This window comes from Podarcis tiliguerta (assembly GCF_965153285.1).
Source record: "Podarcis tiliguerta genome assembly, chromosome: 16".
NCBI classification, from domain to species: Eukaryota; Metazoa; Chordata; class Lepidosauria; order Squamata; family Lacertidae; genus Podarcis; species Podarcis tiliguerta.
The window spans coordinates 22,438,920-22,461,001 of NC_139549.1; the positions used below are offsets into that span (position 1 = coordinate 22,438,920).

General features: G+C 48.4%; 1 protein-coding gene and 1 long non-coding RNA gene across 2 annotated transcripts in view; one reads left to right on the forward strand and one right to left on the reverse strand.

Moving 5' to 3' along the window:
- Positions 1-22,082, forward strand: part of SRRM4 (serine/arginine repetitive matrix 4) — a 117,085-nt gene that overhangs the window by 85,687 nt on the left and 9,316 nt on the right. The window contains exons 6-11 of the mRNA XM_083417781.1: positions 337-387; positions 4,613-4,711; positions 6,752-6,914; positions 18,933-19,264; positions 20,617-20,739; positions 21,117-21,227. Of these exons, the coding sequence (XP_083273907.1) occupies positions 337-387; positions 4,613-4,711; positions 6,752-6,914; positions 18,933-19,264; positions 20,617-20,739; positions 21,117-21,227 (879 nt within the window). The remainder of the gene's footprint in view (positions 1-336; positions 388-4,612; positions 4,712-6,751; positions 6,915-18,932; positions 19,265-20,616; positions 20,740-21,116; positions 21,228-22,082) is intronic.
- LOC310666768 overlaps positions 1-22,082 on the reverse strand; it is a 45,330-nt gene that overhangs the window by 994 nt on the left and 22,254 nt on the right. The window lies entirely within an intron of this gene.

The window sequence follows — 22,082 nt, forward strand, 5'->3', positions numbered from 1 at the left end:
CCAAATATAGTCCGGCCCCTAACAAGGTTTGAGGGACAGTAGACCAGCCCCCCGCTGAAAATGTTTGCTGACCCCTGTTCCAAATAGTTGTTTTTAATTGTTCTTATTGCTAATTTTATGGTTTTACTGCTCTGAGGGTATGGGTATTTTTTGAGGGGGGGATGTTTACCATCAATGGTATATAAATTGTGTGAAATAAAAATAAATAAATAAACGAGCACGGTGGCGCTCCTACATGTTTACATGCCCCCGTTGAACTTTTGCCAGCTCTCTAAATCGAATGGTCAGTTACCCGTTCATTAGCTTATACTTTTTCCCCCCCACCCTCTTATTTAGTTCTCCAAGCCCCAAAGGCAAAAGGAAGGAAGGAAGAAAACACAAGAAACAGTAAGTGGAGGCAGTCGCTATGAATGCACCAGCGTTCGTGGTTCATTTGCGCATGCATGCAAATTGGCGCGTACATGGGTGGGTGGGTGTCGTTGGCTCAAGTAAGCTCTTAAGCTAAAAAAAAAGAGGAGAAGTAGTCATGTTGTCCCAAAAGAAAAAAAGAAAAATCCATATTATAGCAATAAAGTCATACCTCGGGTCGCAAACGTGATCCGTGCAGGGGGCACGTTCGCAACCCACAGTGTTCGCAGCCTGAAGCGCCGCATCTGCGCACACGCGTGATGCGATTTGGCGCTTCTGTGCATGCACGTGATGTCATTTTGCATGATAAAGGCTGTTCTCCAACTGGAGTGCTCACAGGCCAGTGTTTCCCAATTGCCAGTACTACATTTTTTAAGATTTGCCTTGAGACAGTCTTTAAACCTCTTTTGTTGACCACAGTGGCATAGCGTGGGTTGTCAGCACCCGGGGCAAGGCAAGTAATTTGCGCCCCCCCCCCCCGCTGCACTGTCCCTCCCCCAGATAGTCCCTTGCTCTTTCTCCGCACCGCACTGCACGCCTGGCACCCTCCCCTCCACAGTGGGCGGCGACCCGGCGGCTCGGATCGGATTCGCACAGCCAGCACTGCAGTGAGAGAGAGTGAGTGAGCCAGGTAGGGGCAGAGAGCTGCGAGTGCGAGCGCCCCCCCCCCCCAATGTTGCGCCCGGTGCAGCCGGGCCCCCCCCCTGCACCCCCCACGCTACGCCACTGGTTGACCACCAGCACCACACTTTCCATTTTTTAAGTTCGGAATAGAGTAGTTGCTTTGGAAGACGATCATCAGACATCTGCACAATATGACCAGTCCAATGAAGTTGATGTTGAAGAATCATTGCTTCAACACTGGTGATCTTTGCTTCTTCCAGTACACTGGTATAAGTTCGCCTGTCTTCCCAAGAGACGTGTAAAATTTTTCGGAGACCTTCAAGGAGTTGGAGATGGCGTTTATAAGTGTTAATAGCAGAGGATGGAGCTGAACTGCTTCTCTCTCAAAGGCAATGCCACTGCCACCTGCCGGCTTGGTTCAATGACTTTGTGGGTGTGTGGCCCCCAGGGCCGTCTTAAGCATAGGCAGCACCATGGTGCAAAGCTCCCTCCGCTCCCCCCCCCCCCATTTCCCAGAGTTTTTTAGGGAGGACGGCACTGCTGGCGGGGCTGGAGGAGGTGGGCAGTGGCTGAAGGGCGGCTCCTTCGGTGGAGAAGAGGTGGAGGCTGGATGCGGTGGCTCCTGGCTCAGCTGGCCACTTTGTGCCACAGTGGCCACAGCAGATAGAGGCTCCGGGCGCGGCCCTGCTTCAGCGCAGCATGGCAGAGGCGGGCGAAGGTGGCAAGCTGATGCCGGGAGGCACCACATCCAGCCTCTGCCTCTTCCCTAGTGCCCTCCAGAACTTGGTGCCTTGGCGCCCCGAGCCACTAGCCTCTATGGGTAAGACGCCCCTGGTGGCCCCCACAATTACCGTATTTTTCACTCCATAAGACACACTTTTTCCCTCCTAAAAAGTAAGGGGGAATGTGTGTGTGTCTTATGGAGCGAATGCAGGGGGGAGGCAGGCGGGAAAAGCCCCCAAGAGCCACACACAAGCTCAGTGATGGGCTGTCAGTGATGGGCTGCCCTTCTCCCTCCTCGGGGAAAAGCCCCCAAGAGCCACACACACACTCCACGCGGCTCATGAAAGGGAGCACAAGGCAGGCGCAACCACCGAGAAGGCCCTCTGCCTGGTTCCCTGCAACCTCACTTCTCGCAATGAGGGAACCACCAGAAGGCCCTTGGTGCTGGATCTCAGTATCCGGGTTGAACGATGGGGGTGGAGACGCTCCTTCAGGTATACAGGTATACAGATGAGAAGGAGAGGAGATATGAGAGCCATCTTCAAATATCTGGAGGGCTGTCACATGGGAGATGGAGCAAGCTTGTTTTCTGCTGCTCTGGTGCTTCTGTAGCACCCAAACCATAGGTTTCAAATGACAAGAAAGGCGATTCTGATGAAACATTAAGAAGAATTTTCTGGTGATAAGAGCTGTTCAGCGGTGGAATTCTTTTGTTGCAATTGCAGGTATTGTGTCAGAGCAAGTCTCTCTCTGACAGCAGACACAGAGGGAAGGGGAAGAAGCAGTTATCCGCAGGAATATGAACTTTCTACACACAGAGACACAAGGAGAAGGAACACAGAAGCTAAGCTCAGATAGTGACGCAGACACGGGAATACAGGGAGTGCCGTCTCCCAAATCTCGTAGAATCACGAGATTAGCCGAGAAGCGCGAAATTAACAGGAAGAGAAAGTGGGGGTTTTCCTGTTGGGGGAGAAGGGGGAGGAGCTCAGTTCTGGCAACGCTTTCGTCAGAGGATGACTGAATTAGCTGAGCTCCGACCAGGGCTTTGTAATGGACAATAAATCTGAAATAATCAACTACCGGAGTCGTCTCATGTGTGTGTGGAAGAGACCCCAAGCAGGTTGGACCCAATAGCTCTAGAAGGGTTCTACAACTCTACAGTTCTATTCTACAAAATCTTTCGGAAAAGATTTTTTTCAGGTGGGGAAATGGGTATAGATAGATTAGATAGATAGATGATAGATAGATAGATAGATAGATAGATAGATAGATAGATAGATAGATATAGATAGATGATAGAGATAGATAGATAGATAGATAGATAGATAGATAGATGATAGATGATAGATAGATAGATATAGATAGATGATAGATAGATAGATAGATAGATGATAGATGATATAGATAGATAGATAGATAGATAGATAGATAGATAGATAGATAGATGATAGATAGATAGATAGATAGATAGATGATAGATAGATAGATGATAGATAGATGATAGATAGATAGATAGATAGATAGATAGATAGATAGATGATGATAGATAGATAGATAGATAGATAGATAGATAGATAGATAGATAGATAGATGATAGATAGATGATAGATAGACAGATAGATAGATGATAGATAGATAGATGATAGATAGATAGATAGATAGATGATAGATAGATGATAGATAGATAGATAGATAGATGATAGATAGATAGATAGATAGATATAGATAGATAGATAGATAGATGATAGATAGATCGTTGATAGATAGATAGATGATAGATAGATCGTTGATAGATAGACACATGAGAGATAGATAGAGATAGAGATAGAGATAGAGATGGAGATAGAGATAAATTCCTTTTGTTAAGTTGTGGGTGAACATATCAGACGACACAGCGATTCTTCAAACAGCTCTTGCTTATTCACAGGCCAGAACAGAACTGAACTGAAGGGTTCAGTCAGCCTGCTTATATAGAGCTCCAGTACAACGTAACTGTAACAATTTTCTAAAACTATCCAATCACTGAACGTCACTTTCGATCCCTTATTTGCATAACTATCTACAGTAACCCCCTGCTGGCCCAGGGTGAGAACTTCAGTACATAACACCTTTCTTCCCACAATTCTGCTGCCTGTAAATATTGTGGAGCAGCTGCGGCAGAAATTACCCTTGCAGGGGTCAAGTATGGGGGCTCGCACCAAATTCTCAATTGGTCAAACATTGTTCAGTACAGGACAGAGTTCTAAGAGTCTGCCAGAGCATTTCCCTTAGGACACACACTATATAACCAAATATACATCTTTTTGCCCCCACCCCAGCACCACACCATCTGCCATACAACCACAGTCCTTGAAAACACTTACTCAACCCAATTTTGTTACTCTATATATTACAACCCTCCTTGTACCTTATAAGGAGTTGTTTTCCAATTTACTGCAGCGTTCTGCCATTAGGTTCCTCCTTAGCTGGTTCTTCCAAGTTTTGCAGTCAGGTCGGATTCTTGCGTACGTGACACTGGGCTCACTGATAAACCAATTTGACAGGAATTCCATGTCACAGCCTTCCGTAAACAGATGCCATCCAGATGTTGTTGGATTATAACTCCCATAGGCCCCAGCCAGCAGGGCCAGTGGTCAAGGACGAGGTGAGTTGTAGTCTGACAACCAGGTTAGGGAAGGCCATTGCAGAGGCTTTCGGAGAGCTGTTTTCATTTAGCCCTACAAGTGATGAGCTGCCATTTGCCAGCTGTATTTTCTGGCTACATCTCCCAACGCTCCATGGACCTTTCAAAAACGGCTTTCCGCCTGCAGGTGAATGTTAAGGTGTTCTGCTTTTCTGTCTTCTTTTTCAAAAGCTCTCGCAGTCAGTCACAGAAATCCCAACGCCGCCGCCATCGCCGCTGCCGCTCTGGCTCAGAGAGCACCAATTCCCTCACAGAGAGCTGTGGAAGCAGGTAAGAATCTTACCTGGGAATTTATTTATTTATTTGTCTAAAACCCTGGAGAGCTGCTGCCAGTCAGTGCTGACAATACTGAGCTAGAGGGACCAGCAGTCTAACTTAGCGCAAGGCAGCTTCCTGTCTACCTATGTCTTAAGGCATAGGAGGTTTTCAACCTTTCTGGGTCCACGACTCCCTGGACCAACCACATTCTTCCTTCGACATCCCTGTGGGGCTCAGGAGCCCTCTTATGTCACCCCTTGCCTGCAGAGCTGGCAGCCTCTCACCTTTTTCAAACACCCTCCCTTGTAGAGTGGTCACTCAGCCTCCTCTCCCCTCTCCTTGGGAGTCCTCCAGACAGCCACGGCTGCCATCCTGGGTCTTTGGTCTGCCCCCCCCCCACGCCCCAAAGAGAGGTGCCTCCTCACACTGCCCCACAGTGGCCTGGGAAGCAACCCCTGGCCAGCCCCAGAGGCAACATTCACCTGCGGAGCTTGTAGCCAGGGCTGCTGCAACAAACAGCTGTGCAAGCTTTTGGGAGGCAGAGACTTGAGAGGGCATCAGAGGAGGGAGGGAAGGAAAGAGCAACAGAGGCTGGTATTGCTGTCAGCACCCGTGACAATCATTCAAGGCACCCCAGGGTGCCACAGCACACTGGCTGAAAACCACTGTCTTAAGGAAAGGGCTAGTGGCACCTCTATGTAAGGTTGGAAGAGAACCCTATATCAAATCCTCTTTATTCAAGGAGACGGTATACAATTCAGCAGGACGCGGGTGGTGCTGTGGGTTAAACCACAGAGCCTAAGACTTGCCAATCAGAAGGTTGGCGGTTTGAATCCCCGTGACGGGGTGAGTTCCCGTTGCTCGGTCCCTGCTCCTGCCAACCTAGCAGTTCGAAAGCACGTCAAAGTGCAAGTAGATAAATAGGTACCGCTCCGGCGGGAAGGTAAGCAGCATTTCCGTGCGCTGCTCTGGTTTGCCAGAAGCGGCTTAGTCATGCTAGCCACATGACCCGAAAGCTATACGCCGGCTCCCTCGGCCAATAAAGTGAGATGAGCGCCGCAACCCCAGTCGGCCACGACTGGACCTAATGGTCAGGGTCTTATACAATTCAGCAACACTTCCCAGTAGGTCTTGTCCCTATGGAGCAGTTGCCAGGACTGAAGGTCCCTGCTGTTATGTTCTGAGTTGAATAGGATCCAAAATGCAGCAGTCTGATTGGTCCTAGAACAACAGGATTCAGAATGAAGCAGTCTGATTGGTCCTAGAACAATAGGATTCAGAATACAGCAGTCTGATTGGTCCTAGAACAACAGGATTCAGAATGCAGCAGTCTGGTCCTAGAACAATAGGATCCAGAATGCAGCAGTCTGATTGGTCCACAGGAGTCACCCAATCCAGCCCCAGGTGGAAGCGAATCCGCAACCTGATTGCCCTACAGGAGAATCCCGGAATTAGCCAATCACGTGGGGCCCATTGTGTAAATAATGTATATAAAGCAGACATTCTGGGGGAACTTCCATTCTTCCTCACCACTATGAACTGAATAAAGAGCATGAAATCCACTCTCGATTCTGAGTATATTTCACCTGCCTTCCACCCCTTCAAAGGCTCCTTCTCTCCCAGGGATTTCCCAAGCAATCTCAAACTGTGTCTGCTCACCCCTAGCCTCTGTTCTGCTCTCCTCGTTATTTTGTGTGTTCTGGGAGACCAGCGGGAGGGGAGCTTGTCGCAGCAGGAAAGGGAGACTCCTTGGACTCTTCGGCAGTCTCTTGACACCCCCCCCTCCACTTCAGCCTCGGAGTCTGAACTGCTCTCTGTCACAGGCTCCTCCTGCTCACTAAACCCTGTTTCCCCTTCGGCATCCGGCACCTCCTCCCAATCTTCTCCCTCTGACCTCTCCTCAGTGTCCCGCCACCAATCCCCTGGCTCTGAACCTTCCTCCTCTGGGGGTTCCCTTGGGGGGTCCCCTGGCTAGCGCCTCCCACAATTCTTCTTCGTCCTGATGCTATGAGGCATCTTCCTAAGTAGGAGCCACCCCCCTTCTCCCTCCAGGCCGGGAGCCAGGTCACGGGAGGAAGGCCGCAAAGCAAGATGGAAACACTCCCGGCATTCCTTGAAGAGCCCTCGGAAGCCCGATGGCACTACAGAGCTGACCACCACTCCTTTCCCCAGCTGCACCCCCCAGAACGACGGCTTGCTTCCCTCCACGGAAGCTGTAAGTATCCCCCTATCTGCTTTGCCCCTTGGTTTAAGGCCCCGAGGATCCGTTATGCAATGTTTATGACTCAATTACAGGCATGTTATACTAAAAGTCGGTTTGAAGGCTCGATGCATTATTAACGGCGTGGCTCTCTGATGTATGGAGAGCGTGCAGTTTTTTGCACAGAGGGTGGGGAGAAAGGGAGGGCGGAGGATGGGACGGCGGGGGGGGGGATGGAGGACGAGAGATTGCTTAGGCTGTAGCCCATGAATAATACAGGGGAGACATTTACCAAGGCAGTGGCCTCCAGCGATGATATTTTACACGGGTGTCTCTGTAGCATGCCTCTTCCGCACCGTGGATTTGCTGCCTCTTGCACCCAGGCGGTTCGGTCCTCGGAGGCACGCAAGATTAAACCTGTTTTTAAAAAAGCAACATTTGCATTGAATCGGGTGGGAGTGGAGGTGCAAGGGTGGCGAGAGACGAAGGGGGATGCTGGAGGACTCTCGACAAACAGGCCCCGTGGCTGCTCCCATGGATGCTAATAGACGCCTTGCGAGCATCAGAGGAGAAAATGGGCAGCCGGCTCCCGGGGGCATCCTTCCTCTGAACGCACAGACGTAACAGGGCTGGCTTGGGCACAGCAATCACTGTGAGCTCAAGGCCGGGTTTGTTTGTGCTCAAGGCCTGCCTGGATGCATCTACGTCTGGCACCAAGGCTTGCCTTTCCTCCACCTCCAAGCCAGACAGAGGAGCTGCCATGCAGTGTTAATTTAATGTGCCTGCTTTTTTGCTAGGATCCCTTTTTTTTATAAAGCAAGCAAACAAGCGTTCTTGTGTAGGTGTTAGAGCAGGACTGGGGAACCCTTTTCAGCCAAGGGCCATGTTTCCTTCTCGGCTACGCTCCAGGGGCCACATGCTAATAGTGGGCGGGGCCAGATGTAAAAGCAGGCGGAGCAATGGATGTAAATTTCAGTAGGTTGGTTTCTACACTCACACAAAACCCTCTCCTGTCCTCCAACCAGGTAAGCGAGAGGCATTATCAGACACAGATCCAGCCAGGGATGATGATTACTTGGGTGTGTGGGTGTGTGATGCAGAGCTAATGAGGGGTGTGGTCTATGAAGAAGGGTGTGGTCCAAGGAGATTCTCAAGGGCCAGGTGAGAGAGGTCTGGACAGCTGCATTTGGACCCCAACATCCGGAGACCCCCACTTCCCTAAATCAGAGTATGCATGTGAAAGTGTAGGGAATCTGGGTAAAGGCAAAGGGACCCCTAACCATTAGGTCCAGTCGTGACCGACTCTGGGGTTGCGGTGCTCTTCTCGCTTTATTGGCCGAGGGAGCCGGCGTACAGCTTCCAGGTCATGTGGCCAGCATGACTAAGCCGCTTCTGGTGAACCAGAGCAGCGCATGGAAATGCCGTTTATCTTCCCGCCGAAGCGGTCCCTATTCATCTACTTGCATTTTGACATGCTTTTGAACTGCTAGGTTGGCAGGAGCAGGGACCGAGCAATGGGAGCTCACACTGTCACAGGGATTCAAACTGCCGACCTTCTGATCGGCAAGTCCTAGGCTCTGTGGTTTAATCCACAGCGCCACCCACATCCCATGTAGGGAATCTACATGGCCTCATACTCTCAAAGTACATACTCTCAAAAATTTATTTATTGTGTGTCTGTGTGTGTGTGTAGCATTTCAAACAAATATCGTTGCCCTACGTCAGGGCTGGCCCGTGACATTCTGCTGCCTGAGGCAAAGGGCGAGAAGATGCCACCCCCATTCCTTGTACACCAACAGACCAGACTTTAACACCGGTGACAGGATAGCATCCTTTATCACACCTGAGGGCAGCAGGCACAGGGCAGGCCATGTGGTGTACACAGCTCAATATTTTGCCGCCATCCTACAGTATATGCCACCTGAGGTTGCCATCTCAAACTACCCAATGGCAGGGCCCAAAGTGGCTCACATTAACAAGAGAGACGGGGACAGAGACAGAGAGAGGTGGGCCCTGCCCTCAGGCATAGAAGCTAAAAAGACTCAGAAGTAGGGGTGTAAGAGCATTGCAACAAAACCAAAAATGAGAGCAGAAATTGCTGGTGTTTCCTTATTTGTTCCATGTCTGTATTGGAAATCGATCCAGCAAAAACTATCAGTATTCATTGTTGTTGTTGCTTTCAGTCTGCAAATGATACAATGGCAAAGTAACTTACGGAATGTATGTGACTGATTTTGTACATTGCATACGTAATTTTGCCACTGGGGACGACAGACAAATAGCATGGTTTTTAGCAGAATATGAACTGCAGCAAAATGAAAACTGTGCTGTGTATGAAATCTGATCTGGGCACTTCTGCCCCCTATGTGTAGAAGTTTCTCTGTGGTAGCTTCTCATAGGTAGGTTTACAAGCAGACCTTTGTACTTTGAAAGAGATGCTAGAAGAAGGAAGCTGTGTTGCATGAAAAGCACAGCCTTTTGTTTTAGGTGTTGTGTGCTGGAGACAGGGGAGGAATTTGATACAGTTTGCATTTAAAGGTGAATTTACATTAGGAGAACTGAAATGCAGCCATCCTTCAGAATTTGCGCCTCTCTGAATTTTGCAAAGCCAAGTTCTCCAGTCAAGTGATGTGTACAAAAATGTATATTGATGGTGCAAACCACGCTTGGTGTGCAGGTCTGGTGGCCTCACTTCAGCAAAGGATATTCTAGATTTGGGGCAGGTTCAGAAAAGGCCAACTCAGATGATTGAGGAGGTGGAGTGACTCCTCCATGAGGAGAGGCTGAGATGTAAGGGATGTCTTCGTTTAGAGTGCAGGCGAGTAAAAGTTGACATGATAGAAGCTTCTAAATGATGCATGATATGGAGAAATAGAGAAAAGTCTCTCATAATACTAGGAGTCACGGGCATCCACTGCTGCTGAATGTTGGAAGGTTTGGGACAGGTAGAAGAAATTGTGTCAGTGGTGGTCACCAACTTGGATGGCTTCAAAAGAGGATTTGATAAATTCATGGAGGAGAAGGCTATCAAAAGCTACTAGCTGTGATGGCTGTGTTGTGCCTCCATGCTCACAAGGAGAAATGCTTCTGAATACCAGTTGCTGGAAACCACAGGAAGGGAGAGTTGCTCTCATGCTTGAATCTGCTTGCAGACTTCTCAAGAGGCATCTGGCTGCCCACTGGGAGAACATGATGCTGGTCTAGATGGCCCATTGGCCTGATTCAACAAGCTCTTCTCATTATCTTATGTTCTTATGTTCATATCCTGGGATAAAGTGTTCGTTAAAAATTACCTATCTATTTTGCAGTAACACACAAAAATTCAATGTTTTAGGGGGACATTGTTTTGCAAAAAAAAAGTGTATATTATGCAAAATTGCATTTTAAAAATGAGCATATTAGGATAAATGTGCCCTTAAATGTTGGTGAATTTTCATGAGGATTTTTTTTCTTTTTAATGCAAGCTGATGTGGAGAACTGAAGATTGGAAAAACGAGAAATTGAAAGAGACAGAGTCACCCACTCCTATTTATGACTCACTCTGAACGTTTAACATAGTTAACATCTTGAGTAGCAGTTGAAAGAGGGGTCACCCACCTCTTTCAGTTAATGAGCAGATTTGGATTTTTGAGCAGGTGCCTTGGGTGCCATCCCTTCTGGTCACTTCCTTCCCTAAATGAGCCACACACATACACACAAGGCCACTTTCTCCTCCAGAGAGAGATAGAAAGGGAGGGAGGGAGAGCACAAACCACTTTTTCCAGTGGATCTTTGTAAACGTCAGATCCAATACAATTACCGTATTTTTCGCTCCATAAGATGCACTTTCCCCCCTCCAAAAATTAAGGGGAAATGTGTGTGCGTCTTATGGAGCGAATGCAGGCTCCGTGGCTTCAGCGATAGCAACACGAAGCCTCCGAAGCGCAGTGGGAGCACTCCCGCCGCACTCTGGAGGCTTCGTGTTGCTTTTGCTGAAGCCTGGAGAGCGAGAGGGGTCAGTGCGCACCGATCCCTCTTGCTCTCCTGGCTTCGCTTTGCTGCAGAGGCGCTGCGCAGCTTTCCTTCTCTGCGCAGCGCCCCTTCAGCGAAGCGGGAGGAGAAATGGAAGGGGCTCTGTTTCTCCTGCTGCTTCGCTGAAGGGGCGCTGCGCAGAAAGGGAGAGAATTTTTTTCCCTTGTTCTCCACCTCTAAAACAAGGTGCGTCCTATGGTCGGGTGCGTCCTATAGAGCGAAAAATACAGTAAGCTGAGCATCAAAGGAGAAAAAGGTAACCACCCTCCGCACTCTATGACCAAGGGTTGTCTGTTCCTAAGGGTAGCCTGAGAGGAAAGCTATGGAGAAAGTTGCTGTTGCTATACTTTGTCTGAACACTCTTTCTTAAGCATTATTATTCCACTGCCCATTAAATTTAATCAAGATGCCTCCTGGGGAGCTTGATAGCAAAAGCACTAATTGAGTTAATTTTTATTTTAAAAAACACACAATTAAACTTGAGCTGCGGCAGGAGAAAGTTCAGATCTGGGTCTGGACCGGGGAAAGTTGGCACGGCGCCCTCTAGATACTTTGGGAACTCTCGTGAGCTCCAGCCAGCATGACCAATGTTCAGGGGTGACGGGAGTTGTAGTCCACAGTATTGGAAGGCTAACCCTGATCTAGACAGCTTTGGCATTCCAGCACACTGACATGGCTTACTGTTGTCGACATGTGGCCTACAAGCCCCGCACGGTTGCCTAGCAACAGCAGGCACCAGGAAACCACCCATCGCTTTGAATTTCCCACAGTGCTTTGGAACGGCTGATGCAGCCATCCTCTGGAACATTGTAGGAACTTAAAATTGCAGGTGGCTTCTCAAGATTCTGAAGAAGTCTCTCGCCAGATTAGCAGATGGAGAAGGCTCTTCGCCAAACAGGAGGTCATTTTATTGTTACTGTTTTTTACAAGTATTGCATGTAAGATGAGGAGGGGGATTAGGAGGAGCACCGCTGATTCAAGGTGAATGGCACATCTAGTCTGGCATCCTGTTCTCATGGTGGGCAACCAGGTGACTTTTCTGAGAAGCCCATAAAACAGAACCTGAGCACAACAGTACTCTCCCTTGCTGTGGTTTCTGTGGGGATGCTTAGGGAGGCGGGAGAGGATATATTATTTAATGATATCCTTCCTAACTTGCACTAGCAAGTTCCATATTCTAGCAGAATTCCAAACATCCCCCTTTTTAAATTATGCAGCAATCAGCTTGTTGCTGACTCATCTGAGTCTTACTGTTCAAGATTCCTCCTTGGTAAAATCTCTTCTAATCCCTCTTAAAAAGAATAAACACAAGAATCTGATTAAAATTAATATAAAAGTAGTTTACTCTCAGATTCATTTAGGTTCACAGATAGGCAGGCTTAGGTTACATAACTACTAGAACTATTCCATAAAGAAGTTAGTCCCAAGTGACTGCGACTAAGCAGTCACTTCTCCAAACACACAGTGACATACAAAATGGAGAACACACACTGGTCAGAACGTGGAGGCCATGTGCTCCTCCATGCTAGTACAACAGACCACACCCTCTTCAAGCCACATGTGGTGGAAGTCTGTCCCAGCCCCAGCTCAGGAGGAAACAGGAAGTATTCTCCTGAGTGGTACAAAACATCCCCTAACATGTCCACTGTAGGAATGTTGTACTTGACTGCAGTTTTACAGTGAGGAGGGAAAGTATTTGATCCCCTGCTAAATTTGCCTGGTGGCCACCTACAAGAAACGTCTCACCTCTGTAATTGCCAACAAGGGTTTTGCCGCCAAGTACTAAGTCATCTTTTGCAAAGGGGATCAAATACTTATTTCACTCATTCTAATGCACATCAATCTCCGACTTTTGTCTTCTGGGGGTTTCTGGGGGTTTTCCTGTTGTTATTCTGTCTCTCACAGCTACAATAAACCTACCATTAAAATTATGGACTGGTCATTTCTTCGTCAGAGGGCAAACGGGCAAATTTAGCAGGGGATCAAATACTTCCCCCCCCCTCACTTTACAATCCCACAGTTTCCAGCGCTGGGTAGTCAGAAGCACACTGCCTCCAATATGGTGGAGAGGGCTGTCGATAGCTACTACCCACAATGGCTGCCCTTTGCCTCCACCGTCGGAGGCAGCGATGCTTCTGAATGCCAGTTGCTGGAAATCACAGGAGGGGAGAGGGCTCTAGTGATCGAATCCTGCTTGCTGGCTTCCCACAGGCATCTGGTCGGCCACTGTGAGCAAAGGATGCTGGACTAGATGGGCCATTGGCCTGATCCAGCAAGCGCTTCCAACGTTCTTATGTGGTAGAACATAGCCACTGTGGCTAGCAGCCATTGATAGCCATATCTTCCATAGATTTGCCAGCTCCTTTTCTGAAACCAACCAAGCTGGCGGCTGTCACTCACATTTTGATAATAGATGTGCACGCTTTCAGGGTGGAGTGGGAGTGTTGTATGGGAGAGTAAAGGGAAGAACAGCCAAAGAGAAATCTGGGACTTCATGCAGAAAATCTGTGGATTTGTGCAGGCTCGTTCCGCCGCCAGGCACCTCCTGGAAGGGAAGGATATTCTGACTTTGAAGTTGGAGCTTTAAAACACAAGAAAGACCCCCCAGAAAGAGAGAGGTTTCTTAAGCGCGCTGCAAAAATTGCTGGTTCCATATGGTTGAGAAAATTGATAGCAACGTCTCTCCAAGGAGGCATTTAAAGCACACCAAACAGGCTTGTTCAGTTTAATTGGAAAATTCGCTGCAATTATACTTTTGTAACCTATTGGGCTACCCTGCTTCTTGAGCTAAGCATTCGGCGGAAATTGAAGCCCGGGGTACGAGCCTTTCTTTTCTCCTCCTCCCACTTCAATTAAATAATGTTTTGACCCGACCAGAAAACTTGCAAACAGCCTGATCCCAAATATATTTGGTTAGAAGTTAAGTCCTGCAGAGTTCAATGGGATTTTTGATAAGAGTAAGTAGGCTTAGTGAAGTTTCCCCTGCAGGACTCTTGCCTATCTCACAGACCCATGGCCTGGCGGCAAAACGGTAACAGCAATGTTCTCTTGACAGGAGAACCGAGCGATCTCCATCGTTTCACCTAGATAGAGATCTAAGCAAAGCGATATGAAACAAGGCACCCACCGTGAAATTAATGCGTTTGAGAATGAATGGCAGAAGGTGTCTGCGCAGCAACTGTGGCGCATTGGTCTGAGGGTTAGTTCCCAGGCCCCACATTAAACGAGTAAATATTTCAGTTTGTTTATATGCAGATAGTGTAGGGTAGCTGCTCTGAAACTTTTTCTTGGTTCCATAAACTCACCCCCCAGTTCCCCCTATCCTGACCTATAAAAAGCATCACAATCGTATCTTGGTTCTCAGAATCCATTCCAGAAGTCCGTTCGACTTCCAAAATGTTCGGAAACCAAGGCGCAACTTCCTATTGGCTGCAGAAAGCTCCTGCAACCAATAGGAAGCTGCGTAAGCCGCATCGGATGTTCAGCTTCCAAAAATAGTTCACAAACCGGAACACTCACTACCAGGTTTGCAGTGTTTGGGAGCCAAAACATTCGAGAACTAAGCTGTTTGAAAACCAAGGTATGGCTGTATTCAGAATAGCAATCTGCACAACCCACTATGGATCCTAGGAGCCAACTCCCAGGGGCCAAGGTTTCTTCACCGCCGCCCCCATAAAATATTTGAGGGCGCCGGGGACCCCCAAAGTTGATGGACATTCAGAAGGTGTGTATGTACCGTATCTTGAGGATTATGCAGAGCAGGGCTTACCTGCCCCCTCCCCCAATATTTTATTCAAGTTGGCACCCCTGCTAAGGAAGGTGATAACACAACAAAATTCAAAGCAAGTAGCCCTTAATTGCACCATTTAGTTTGAGTAATTAGAGCCCTAAACGGCCTCAGCCCTGTATACCTGAGGGAGCGTCTCCACCCCCATCGTTCTGCCCGGACACTGAGGTCCAGCTCCAAGGCCCTTCTGGCGGTTCCCTCACTGCAAGAAGTGAGTTTACAGGGAACCAGGCAGAGACCCTGTGGAATCCCCTTCCCACCAGATGTCAAGGAGATAAATAACCATACAACTTTCAGAAGGCATCTAAAGGCAGCCCTGTATAGGGAAGTTTCTAATGTTTGATGTTTTCTCATGTTTTTACATCTGTTGGAAGCCGCCCAGAGTGGCTGGGGCAACTCAGTCATGTAGGCTGGGTGCAAATGATTATTATTATGTGTTATTATTAATTCAACAAAATTGATGAACTTAGTCCCATAAGACCGGCTTTTCAAAGTCTGATAGCCATTTACACCTTCCCACTTGCCTCTTAGACCCCCTAGGTAATCCCCCTTAAGGGATGGTACCACCCACTTTAGGAACCCCTGCTTGAGGATGTCCCCTGGTACATTCCTCCTTACCTTGGCAAGGGTCTGTGGCAAAGGGCTTTGGGAACCACCCACCACTTTAATTACCCATAATGCCCCTGGTGTGACATCATTCTGGGGCATTGCAGGAAATGCAAATGACCGGCCCCATTTTAGTTTTCATTGCTCACAACGTCCTGGGGTAGCAACACTATGACAAGGGGGCATTGTGGGTAATTAAAATGCTGGAAAGATGCCATATCCAGCCACCTGGCAGATGGGACCCCCGAGGCCTTGACAGCTGCCCAAGGATGCCAGGTGGAGATAGAGGCACTGCCCCACCAGACTCAGTCTCTGCTGCCTGCTTTTCCACTTACAACCAGTCCAGCGGACAGCCCTGGCTTTCAGCTTTCTCTCAGTCTTGCCCCTTGCATAACTCAGTAGGAACGAGGATGGGAAACCAGAATCAGTTGGTTCTGCCTGTCATTGGCTCTGGTGCCCTCTACTGTTGGACAGTGGTGGAGCTTCATGCTCCGGCACTGGGGTGAAGAGCAGCAGCAGCAGGAGAAGAGTTTGGATTTGATACCCTACTTTATCACTACCCGAAGGAGTCACAAAGCAGCTAACATTCTCCTTACCCTTCCTCCCCCACAACAAACACTCTGTGAGGTGAGTGGGGCTGAGAGACTTCAGAAAAGTGTGACTAGCCCAAGGTCACCCAGCAGCTGCATGTGGAGGAGCAGAGACGCGAACCCAGTTCCCCAGATTACAAGTCCACCGCTCTTAACCACTACACCACACTGACTCTCAGGCAGGAGCGTGACTGGCATGCGTCCCGGGGGTGTGGTGTGCAGCCCAGGGGCTTGGCACATCACCGGCAGGGGGGTGGCACAAGTCCCGGGGGTGTGGCGTGCTGCCCGCAGGGGTGTGACGCACGTCCTGGGGGCATGGCGTGCCACCCACAGCGGCGTGGTGCATGTCCCAGGGGCATGGTGTGCGTCCTGGGGGCGTAGCACATGTCCTGGGGGTGTGGTGCCCAGCACGGGAGGGGCAGACACGATGGCACCCCACCAGGATCGTGGTGCCAGGGGCGGTATGCTCCCCCCACCCCCATCTTCCTCCGCCAGTGCTGTTGGACTCCCTGCCTTCTTCCCCAGCAGTCTCAATGGGCACCAGCTGTCACATTCTGCCAGACAGCAAAAACAGTCCTGAGCTAGATACGGTCAGGTGGCTGACTTGGTATAAGGCAGCTTGCTTTGTGAGATTTGGAGCTTGTTGTAGTTGTTTGCTATGTCTTGCAATCTGCATTGGGACAGTCTGCAGGGGAGGCTAGTATGAGCTGCTCTAGAACCCAGGAACATCTCCCCATGGATCTGATGATATTGTGGGGAGCCACAAAGCATCAATGGGAAAACAGATGTGTTTGTACTTTGTAGCCAGTGCGTACGTCTTCCTTTTGGTCCTCACTAAAAAGCAAAGCGGGAAATCTTCCTCTCTTTTTTTTACCAAAAAAAATCTCGGTTCTCCTTTTAATGATTTTTTAATTTTAATTTTTTTATGTGGGTCAGCATTAAAAGCCAAAGGTAATGATGTGAATAGATGCCATATAAATCCCAGTGGCCAAAAGGAAATAGCTCGAAAGGGATTGTTTGGAGAGAGAGAGAGAAATTGATGGCAAAGCTGTTTAAAATCGGACAAGCCAAAAAAACACCCAACACTTGAGTGGAGAGAGATAGAGAGAGGGTTTGTGGATTCTTCTTCTTTTTTTTAATCTTCTCTTGTAATTTGAGACTCTAATGATGGACTTATGATGCCCACTCTTCCCTTTTTCTTACACCTTACCCTACTAAAGGAGGAAATCTTGATTGGTAAGTGGATGAAAACCGCAAGATGCTAGGACGTTTATTACTAGAGGTCCCTCGAAAGTATGAGCTGTACCAGGGGTGACTAACCTGTGGCCTCCTGGATATCGCAGGAATGCAAATCCCAGCACCCTCCACCATTGGCCGTTCTGGCTGCTGAGGATTCTGGGAGATGTAGTCCAGCAGCATCTGGGCGTCCATTGGTTCCCCATTCCTGAACTGTGCCTTCTAGGAGGGGAAAAAAAACACACCAAGAGATATATATATGTCTACCTTTTTTCCCAGAGGGAGTTTTTGCTTTTTGTTTTCTTAAAGTTTTCTTTCATTTTCTTCTTTTGATTATTGTTTCAAGGCATTACAGTTTGCCTGCCAGATTTCCTTTATGTCATTCCTAAGAGATTCCTTTTCTTTTAAAGTTTGTGATAGACATCCCATCTCCTTGTCAAGAGTTGATTGATTGATTGATTGATTGATTGATTTGAAATGGAGATCAATCACAAAAGGGCAAGACCCCAGCCAAAGTTAAGCTCTTCTACAGCTTGGCTCCAGGCATGTTCCCTCAGGAGTTAAGTCTCACTCCTTTCAATGGGACATGCAGTCGATCCATATCTAATTGGGATCGAGCCCCACTGCATTTCAAATGGGATTTAATCTCATATAATCTGTACAGCAGCCTTCCTCCACCTGGTGCCTTCCAGATGTTTTGAACTACAATTCCCATCAGTCCCAGGCAGGGGTGATCTGGCCCCTGGAGGCAATGAAGGCTTCAATTAAGTCCCAGACATTCTTGGAGCAAGTAGCTCACTTGGAGCTTTCCATGGTGCTGAAACCACTGGCCAGCCCATGGTGCTGAAACTACTGGCCTGCCTTATGTCCTTCCAGTAGGCTTCCAGTCAAAGTTAGGGCAAGACAGGACATTTGTTTGTTATTAGGGATTGGGTGCCTACCTGTGGCACTCCAGATGTTGCTACTACAGCTCCCATTATCCCTGACAATTTGCCATGTTGGCTGATGGGAGTTGTCGTCCAAAACAGGCTGGAGGACTTCCCAGGTTGGGGACTACTGGTGCATAGGATTGCTTTGGATTGCCTCCTTATACTCTGTTGATTTCTTCAAGAAAGAACCTATGCACGATTAATACCCTCCTTTGCCAACCTGGTGCCTTCCAGATGTTCTGGCCTACTACTCCCGTCAGCCCCCACCAGCAGGGGGCATCTGGAGGGAACCAGGTCAGCGATGGCTGTTTAAGGCTCCCCTGCTGGAATCAATGGGAACTAGAAGTGCTTAATTTTAGCTGGATTATGCTTGCAGGATTCTGTTCTGTTCTGTTTAATTTCTAAGGCATATGTCTGTCCGTCTTTTTAAAGATACTCCTTTTCTTTTTCAACCCCTTTGTTTTTAGAGAAGGCTTTGGTTTTAAGTCTGCTTTGTATATTTTTTATTTGATCTTTCATTCAACATTGATTCGCATGCCTAGGACTCTTTGCATGATGCCTTAAAATCTTCCAATTTATATCTGGGTGGGGAAAAAAGACATTTCTTCTTTCTTTCAGGGAGATGTGTTGTTTTGTTTTGTTTTATTCTTTCTTTCTTTGTTTGTTTCTTCCTTTCTCCTTCTTTCCTTCCTTCCTTCCTTTCTTTCCTTTGATTACAGACTGTGCATCATGATGGTTAAAAAGAAAAGAAAAGAAAAAAGGTTTATTTGGAAAAAAATAAAATAATGATTGAGTGTATAAAATCAGACACAACTTAATGGGCTGAGGAAAAATCTATTTAAACGCTGGCCAATGGCTTTTGTTTTGCTTGCAGATTTCAAAGTCTGGGTGTCCTGCTGACCTCTTTAAAAAAGCAGAGGGTCGGGTTGGCAGGCTGGCCCAACAGAATGGAGAACCTCACGAGTACGACTCAGGAAATGATACTTCTTCCCCTCCATCCACCCAGACAAGTGTATCCAGGTCAAAGGGGGGCCCCAAACCACCATGTGATCAAGTCTGTGATGGTTTCAGCCGGGCCTTCTCTTCCGGGAAGGTGAGCAGCGGGAGCAGTTCTGATTCAGGAAATTCCTTCACCAGCTGCTTCTCCCGGACTAAGGGGGCAACTTTAGACAATCCATCTCCAAGGGTTCGAGCCAAGGATCAAAGGTGAGCAACCACCCCAAAAGTCTGAGCTCTGGAGCAACAGGAAGTTGCTGTAGGCTCCTGATAATATAATAATAATTTATTATTTATACCCCGTCCATCTGGCTGGGCTTCCCCAGCCACTCTGGGCGGCTTCCAAAAAAATATTAAAATACTGTAATACATCAAACATTAAAAGCTTCCCTAAACAGGGCTGCCTTCAGATGTCTTCTAAAAGTCTGGTAGTTGTTGTTCTCTTTGACATCTGGTGGGAGGGCGTTCCACAGGGAGGGCGCCACTACCGAGAAGGCCCTCTGCCTGGTTCCCTGTAACTTGGCTTCTCGCAATGAGGGAACCGCCAGAAGGCCCTCGGTGCTGGACCTCAGTGTCCGGGCTGAACAATGGGGGTGGATACGCTCCTTCAGATATACTGGACCTGAGCGATGATGAAAGAGGTTTATAAAATTATGCATGGCGTAATTGGTCAGAGAAAGGTGTCTCTGCATCTCCCGTGACACTAGGACTCATGGGCATCCAAGGAAGCTGAATGTTGGAAGATTCAGATAAAAGAAAGTCCTCCTAGTTAAACTATGGAACTCGCTGCCACAGGAGGCAGGGATGACCACCAAATTAGATTGCTTTAAAGGAGGATTAGACAAATTCATGGCTGACATGGGTTTCAGAGAGGGTTCTCACAGAGCCCTACTTGGAGTTGCTGGGGATTGAAACTGGGACCTTTTTCATGCAAGGCAAAAGGGTCTCTGATAGCAGTGATGGGTAAAGAGTAGACTGCTGCCAGTCAGAGTAGCCAGTATAGAGCCAGATGGATGAATAGCCTGACGCAGCTTTTCTGTGTTTCAAATTGCATCTTTTAAAGGGAGTGAAACTGGAGCAGGAACTGGTTTGGGTGGTGCTGTGGATTAAACCACAGAGCCTACAACTTGACGATCAGATGGTCAGCGGTTTGAATCCCCGCGACGGGGTGAGCTCCCGTTGCTCGGTCCCTGCTCCTGCCAACCTAGCAGTTCAAAAACATCTCAAAGTGCAAGTAGATAAATAGGTACCGCTCTGGTGGGAAGGTAAACGGCGTTTCCATGCGCTGCTCTGGTTCGCCAGAAGCGGCTTAGTCATGCTGGCTACATGACCCGGAAGCTGTACGCCGGCTCCCTTGGCCAATAAAGCGAGATGAGCGCCGCAACCCCAGAGTCGGCTACGACTGGACCTAATGGTCAGGGGTCCCTTTACCTTTACCTTACCAAGTTCCTGTAAGGCTGGGTGTGAAATGTCCCTTTTCAGGAAAAGGCTTCTTGCAATCTCCTGGTCACTCAGAAAAGAAAGTCTTGTTTTCACCCGTTTTTTCCTGGCTTGCCTCTTAGGTCATGTGCCCGGAATGATTCTACATCCAGCAGGTCATCTCCAGAGTCTAACCACTCCCATGTATTACATCACAAGGTGGGATCCCGGTCTTCACACAGCAGATCCTGTTCATCAGGGACAAGGTGAGGTATTTTGGGGGGTCCTAATGGTCAGGGGTCCCTTTACCTTTACCCATATATGTTGGAAGCTTCCCAGAGTGGCGGGGTCACTAAGATGTGTGGGGTATAACTAGTAAAATTATCATGATGCAATGGGACGTCCCTATTTTCATCAGAGAAATGTTGGAGGGTATGCATCTAGAGGACCGATGGGTTCTGCACCCCTGAGCTCAACAGAAGCCTACACCAGGTAGCAAGACGCCTCTATGGACCAGTTCTGTGGCCCTGTGTAACCACAACCTCAGCAAGACCACCTTCCAGTGCATACGGCTTCTATTGGGGGTTGAATCTTGCGCCTTTTGCTCTTCCCCATCAGCCTTATATTTCTCCCCTGTTTCCAGATCCTATTCACGTTCTCCTAGCTACTCACCCAAGTCCTGCAAGAGAAGCCCTGGGAGCAGAAGCTCCAGGCAGCGACGAAGTCCCAGCTATGCTCGCTATAGTCCTATCAGGTACCATTCGCTTGTGCTGTGTCCAGTGCTCATATCTTACCATCCACACTCTTCTCATCCAGCATCTCCATCATCATTCATTCATTCATTCATTGACTGTATATACCACCCTATACCTGGGGGGTCACAGGGTGGTTGCAGAATGATGTTTGAAGGCTCTGTAGATGGTTGCAAGAGATGTGACATTAGCAGATATTTAAGATATAAGAAGGACTTGGAGTTGGTGGGCAGTAAATCTGAGGACGTTGTTAAGAGAAGGTTATTATCAGAAGATATGGGAGTCCTCCTTCCCATGTCAACTAAACTAGGGTTGCCATATTCCAGGGATCAAAAACCCAGACCCCCACCACCACCACTGGGGCAAGCCCCACCCCACCCCACATCTCCCTCGCTCACCCCCTCCTGCCGCTAGCCCCTTCCTCACCCGCCTGCTTCCCCCTTCTGCCCTCCCCTCTCTTACCTTTGCTGTATTTGGCCTCATGCTCATGATGGGAGGCTGAGCGGTCCAAGGAAGGTCACGCAGGGCCAGGTGACTGCCAGGACCAGCACAGGGCCTAACACAGCCCCAAGAAAGCCACACAAGGCCTGTCCAGGAACAACACCAGGCCTAGGGCAGACTTCAGACTAGGGTTGGGGGAGGTGTTCAGTTTTCTTTGCATTTTAATTTGGGAACTATAGTGGTACCTCGGTTTACAGACGCTTCAGGTTACAGACTCCACTAACCCAGAAATAGTACCTCAGGTTAAGAACTTCCCTTCAGGATGAGAACAGAAATTGAGCAGTGGCGGCGCGGCGGCCCCATTAGCTAAAGTGGACCTCAGGTTAAGAACAGTTTCAGGTTAAGAACGGACCTCC